At 39.0% G+C, this 5,413-nt stretch overlaps 1 protein-coding gene across 1 annotated transcript in view; it reads left to right on the top strand.

The window, feature by feature from the left end:
- Nucleotides 1–5,413, top strand: part of LOC103212350 (phospholipid-transporting ATPase ABCA3-like) — a 259,404-nt gene that overhangs the window by 208,526 nt on the left and 45,465 nt on the right. The window contains exons 15-17 of the mRNA XM_042783340.1: nt 2,716–2,903; nt 3,939–4,109; nt 4,491–4,681. Of these exons, the coding sequence (XP_042639274.1) occupies nt 2,716–2,903; nt 3,939–4,109; nt 4,491–4,681 (550 nt within the window). The remainder of the gene's footprint in view (nt 1–2,715; nt 2,904–3,938; nt 4,110–4,490; nt 4,682–5,413) is intronic.

Genomic DNA, 5,413 nt, shown 5'->3' with positions numbered 1-5,413 from the left:
TTGAGGACTAAGGTGTGCCTGACACATGCCATGGTATTTTCATTCACCTCATATGCATGTGAGAGCTGGACAACGAACAAGGAAGACCAAAGAAGAGTTGATGCTTTTGAGTTGTGATGCTGGTGAAGAATGCTGAAAGTACTATGAAAAGAACTAACGAGTCTGTCCAGGAAGAAGTGCAGCCGGAATGCTCCTTCGAAACGAGAATGGCCAGATTTCATCTCACCTACTTTAGTCATGTTGTAAGAAGGCACCATTCCCTGGAGAGAGGGATATCATGCTTGGTAAGGTGGAGGGCCAATGAAAGAGGGGAAGGCCCTCAATGATATGGATTGATGCAGTGGCTGCAACCATGGGCTCAAGTATCAAGGATCGTGAGGCTGGCACAGGACCTGGCAGTGTTTTGTTCTGCTGTGCATAGGTTTGCTATGAGTCGGAGATGACTCGATGGCATCTAACAATGTCAACAACAATGTTCTTTACTATTACTTGGTTATTCTTGGCCTGTTAAATTTGTAAATTAAGAATCAATAAAGCTGGGATTTTGAATGGGAATTCAGAAAACTGACATATTTACAATGAACATAATATACATATATCTCCATGGATTTGAGTCCATTTAATGTCTCAAAATAGTGGTTTTATAGTGGTGTGGGGAGGCTGCACTAATAAGAGAATTCAGCTAGCTCTCTGGATATAATATGAAGACAAAGCAATATTGTGTGCGATTTAGGCATATTTTTCATGTTTTTAATAGTACTTTTTTAAAAAAATTTTAATTACTGGCTGATGGTTTATAGAAATACAACCGATTCTTAAATACTGCACTTGGATTCAACAAAGTTGTGAAATGATCTTAATTCTAATAGCTCATAAATTACATTGCACTTCTCATAACTGGTGCACCTAATGAGGGTTTGTTTTCCTTTCCAATCCTTGTGCTTTTTATTCCTTGCATTATTGCACTGGCTAGAACCTCTAAGCATTGATTAAAAGTGCCAATTGCAGATATCTTTCTTTTTCTGAATCTTAGAGGAAAACTTTTTCTTGCTCAGATTTTATTTTTCTGAAAAGGTCTTCATTTCACCCTCATTCTTGAAAGATACTTTCACTGTGTTTAGAATGTGAGTTTTGCAATTATTTCTTTGAGCATATTGAAGATGTTGTTTTACTGTCATCTAGCTTCCATCATTGCTTTTGAGAAGTCAGCTATTAGTCTGACTTTCCTTTACAGATATTTTATGGCTTCTTTTTTTAAAAATTCTCTATTTCATAAGTTTCAATATAAAGTAGTTAGACATGTATTTTTAAATTATGTATATATATGGAGTCTGGGGGGGGTAGGGCCTAAGGTATTTGACTTCTAACCAGAAAGCTGATAGTTCAAACCCAACAGCCACTCCACGGAAGGAAGACCGGGCAATCTACTTCCGTAAAGATTTGCTGCCTTGAAAACCCAAACGGGGCTGCTATGTGTCAGAATTAACTCAATGACAGGGAGTTTTATTAAGAACTCTGGTGGTGTCTATATATGTGTGTGTGTGTATGTGTATGTATATGTATATATGTATATATATATGTGTATATATATCTTGCTTAGGGCTCCCTCCCTTCCATCTTCTCTCCCTCCCTCCTTTCTTTCTTCCCTCCCCTCTTTATTCCATTTCTCTCTCTCTCCTTCCCTCTCTCTCTTTCCTCCAATTCCAGTTATCCATGGGTCAGATTCTTCAGTCTGTCATCCTTATCTCTCGAGACTACTTTCATAATTTCTCTACTTTTATTCTTTTGTTCAATTCTAGGTACTTTCTTATAGACTACTGCAAGTTAAGTATTATTTTTTCCCCTTGTGACTAATCTTCTGTAAAACCCATTTACAGAATTTGTAACTTACTTATTTAGATGTTAATTTCCAAAACTTAGGTGACTGTTTATACCTTCTTCTTTCATCAAGGTATTTTTAAGCTTTTAAAATTTACTTTAACACAATAACCATCTGTTCTGCTAATCCTAGTATCTGAAGACACTACAAATTTGTTTCTGAGGAGTATTTTTCTACCAGTGTCATTTATGGTGTCTTTTTTATTTGGTTATCTTTGCATGAAGCTTACTTTCCTTCAAAAATCATGTGAGAATACTTTGATACCTAGGATAAAGAGGAGATTTGAGTTTACTTCTGTCCAGAGTCTAAGGCATAAACAGTTATGGGTGACTGTAAATTAATTAATTTAATTAAATTCATAGCCTCTACTCTGGCCACCTAACCTCTGTGCACCTGAATGCAAATTCATAGAAGGGTTGAGCTAACTGCCAAAGCAACACTTCTTTTAGTTTCTTGGCAGTAAGGATAGAGAAGGGGTTCTAATTCTGCATTACTGTGAAGCAAGGGCCACACATGGCTGTAGAGAGTGTGCAGTGCAAAATCATTCATGCAGTTCCTGATTAATGAGTAAAGCATCTCAGATTCCCCAAAATTGAGTGGTCTCTGGGATTTCATTTCTACTTTCTTCATCCCTTTATCACCACTGAGTTAGAAAAACTAAATACAATTTACTTCAGTAAGCTTTATTGCCTGAAATTTTTAGCCATTAGAAGAGAGAAAAATTCTTGGTAAGACTCCTGGATACATGGCCTAGAGGATTTCAAGTGTTCTGTCACATCCATGGATGCTCAGTGGGTTAGAGAAACTCAGTTTCTTACTTAAATTCTCCTAATCAGGTGAGGTCGAAAATTGGCTATTGCCCTCAATCTGATGCCTTGCTGGACTACATGACTGGCCGGGAAATAATGATCATGTATGCCAGAATATGGGGAGTCTCTGAGCCTCATGTTAATGTGTATGTGAACTACTGGTTGAGCTCGCTGCGTCTGGAGTCCCATGCTGACAAGTTTATCTACACCTACAGGTGAGGCATTATGCTGCTGCTCTTTTTGTTACTGCTGCTAATGTTGAGGTGGCTCCCATGTTCTTGATTTTTGAAATGAATGCCCACAACTCTGCCTAACCCCTCTCTCACTCAGTTACCTAATTGTGAAATTGCCTAGCACCTTTCTGGGTTTCAGATACTGATAATAAGACAGATCAATGTAGTTCCATATATTCCCTTTGCAGAGATGAAAACATAAATCCTAGTTCTTTTTTAACTGTATCCTTTGAAACTCAAAAGGCACATCATCTTCCTAGACTTGCTGTGGTTATTTGTCTCCTAAGTAAGGAGAACTGGGAGGGACTTTCAGTTATGATGATTCTTATGTACCCAAGAAACCCATGGTGCCCTAAAACCCCCAAAACCAAACCCACTGCCACTGAGTTGATTCCAACTCAGAGTGACACCCAGTGGGTTTCCAAGGTAGTAAATCTTTATGAAAGTAGATTGCCCCATCTTCCTTCTGTGGAGAAGCTGGTGCATTTGAACCACCAATTTTCTGGTTAGCAGTCATAGGAGCTCTGGTAGCATAGTGCCTAAGGCACTTGATGGTAACCAGAAGGCTGGTGGTTCAAACCCACTAGCCACTCCTTGGAAGGAAGGTTGGGCAATCCTACTTCTATAGTGATACTGGCTCGGAAACCCAAGGGGGGGTTGCTATGAGTCGGGGCCAACTCGATGGCACATAACAACAACAACAACAGTCAAATGCCTTGGGCACTGTACCACCAGAGCTCCTTCATGGCACCCTAAGAACAAGTAAATAAATGCCATTGATAATGCTGCTGAAATCAGCATTATCTACATTTAAAATGAAAATGAATTGATACGTACACCTTTATTTGGGCCTGCTACTTGTTAAAGTTACATCTAATCAGCATCATAGATGTCCATATTATATGCTTTCTAGGACTCTTAGCATTATAAATGATTGTGTTAATTCTTTCTTGTAAATAACTAATTTGTATAGCCTCCTCTTTCCCATTTTTTTTCTCTCTTTCCTTGACCATAAAGTGGAGGAAACAAACGTAGACTGAGTACTGCTATCGCATTAATGGGAAACCCCTCAGTCATCTTCCTGGATGAGCCATCAACAGGCATGGACCCAGTAGCTCGGCATCTGCTTTGGAAGCTAGTAACAGAGATACGTGAAACTGGCAAAGCTATCATCATAACCTCCCACAGGTGCGGCTCACTAGAAGGCATGGTTGGGGGTTGGCACAAGTTGTAGTGTTGATAAAAGGGAATTATTTGGGGCCAGGAATATTGGACATTGAAACTTGCCTGAGTATGAGTTCTTCATTAATCCTAATGAACGGAACAGCGAAGAATCCTCATTGAGCTAGTAATTAAAGATGGGGAGAGGGCAGGAAGTTCAGGAAATTTTCCTTTTGAGGATTTGATCCTCTACTACATTGCATTTGAAAACTTTCCACACCCCAACTTTGAGCTTGATTATTGAGAAATGCAGCTTTCCTTTGCAAAGGATTGCACTGTTTGAACAATGGAATGTCCTCCAAAGGAGAACTTGTAGCCTTACATCATTCTGATATCTTGCTTTGCCAGTATGGAGGAGTGTGAAGCCCTTTGTACCAGGCTAGCCATAATGGTGAAGGGGAAATTCATGTGTCTGGGCAGCCCTCAGCACCTCAAGAACAAGTTTGGCCAAGTTTACATCCTAAAGGCCAAGGTCAAACCTGATTTAGATGAAGACAAATTAGAAGATTTTAAAATTTTCATCTCAAAAACCTTTCCAGGTAAATGAAGTATGCTACATTTTTAGAGATGTGTTAAATTGTATTTGTCTTTCTCACCAGCCACATTTTGTTATCTTCAAAAAGTGTTTTCTGTTATTGATGTTTATTTATCTTCCATACTGAACCCTTTTATGGATTTTTGTTCCTATGAAGTTCTTGTACCTACTTATGCTAAGAAGTTTCTCACACACACACACACACACACACACACACAAACGGATCTCACCAAGTTCTTTTATCAGATAGCAAGCCAATTGTAGATTTGTGCTCTCCACAGGAATTATATACCTAAAGTCACATTTTTTAGCCTAATTCTCAATTATTTGCACATATTATCCATGCAACATTTTCACCTTACAGTAAGCATGTACCTCTGGTCTTTTGCTGTCTGAACCAGGATATGGTTTTGAAATGCAAATAGGAACCACTGAGCTTCTTCTACTTCTTTCTAGGATAGTTCTGCTTCTCCATGCTAAATTCGATAAGCACCTCTCTACTTACATGGTATAGTACCACAGACAGCGACTATTTCTTTCTATCCCTTACCTCTCTTTCCTAAACGTAAAGCAGGGGCCTGGAAACACTTTTAAGGGATCAATGCAGGAGATCCTGGCTAGAGTGGGAAAACAACATGCAACAAAACTCAAAATCACAGAAAAGACCAGGCTTACTGGTCTGATAGAGACCTACTTAAGGGAAGAACTCTAAACACTGACCAGAGACCTATTCTTG

This window comes from Orycteropus afer, unplaced genomic scaffold (genome assembly GCF_000298275.1).
Source record: "Orycteropus afer afer isolate SDZICR_OR568_19922 unplaced genomic scaffold, OryAfe1.0 scaffold00925, whole genome shotgun sequence".
NCBI classification, from domain to species: domain Eukaryota; kingdom Metazoa; phylum Chordata; class Mammalia; order Tubulidentata; family Orycteropodidae; genus Orycteropus; species Orycteropus afer.
The sequence above is the reverse complement of the archived record's forward strand: the minus strand, read 5'-3'. Positions and strand labels throughout refer to the sequence as shown.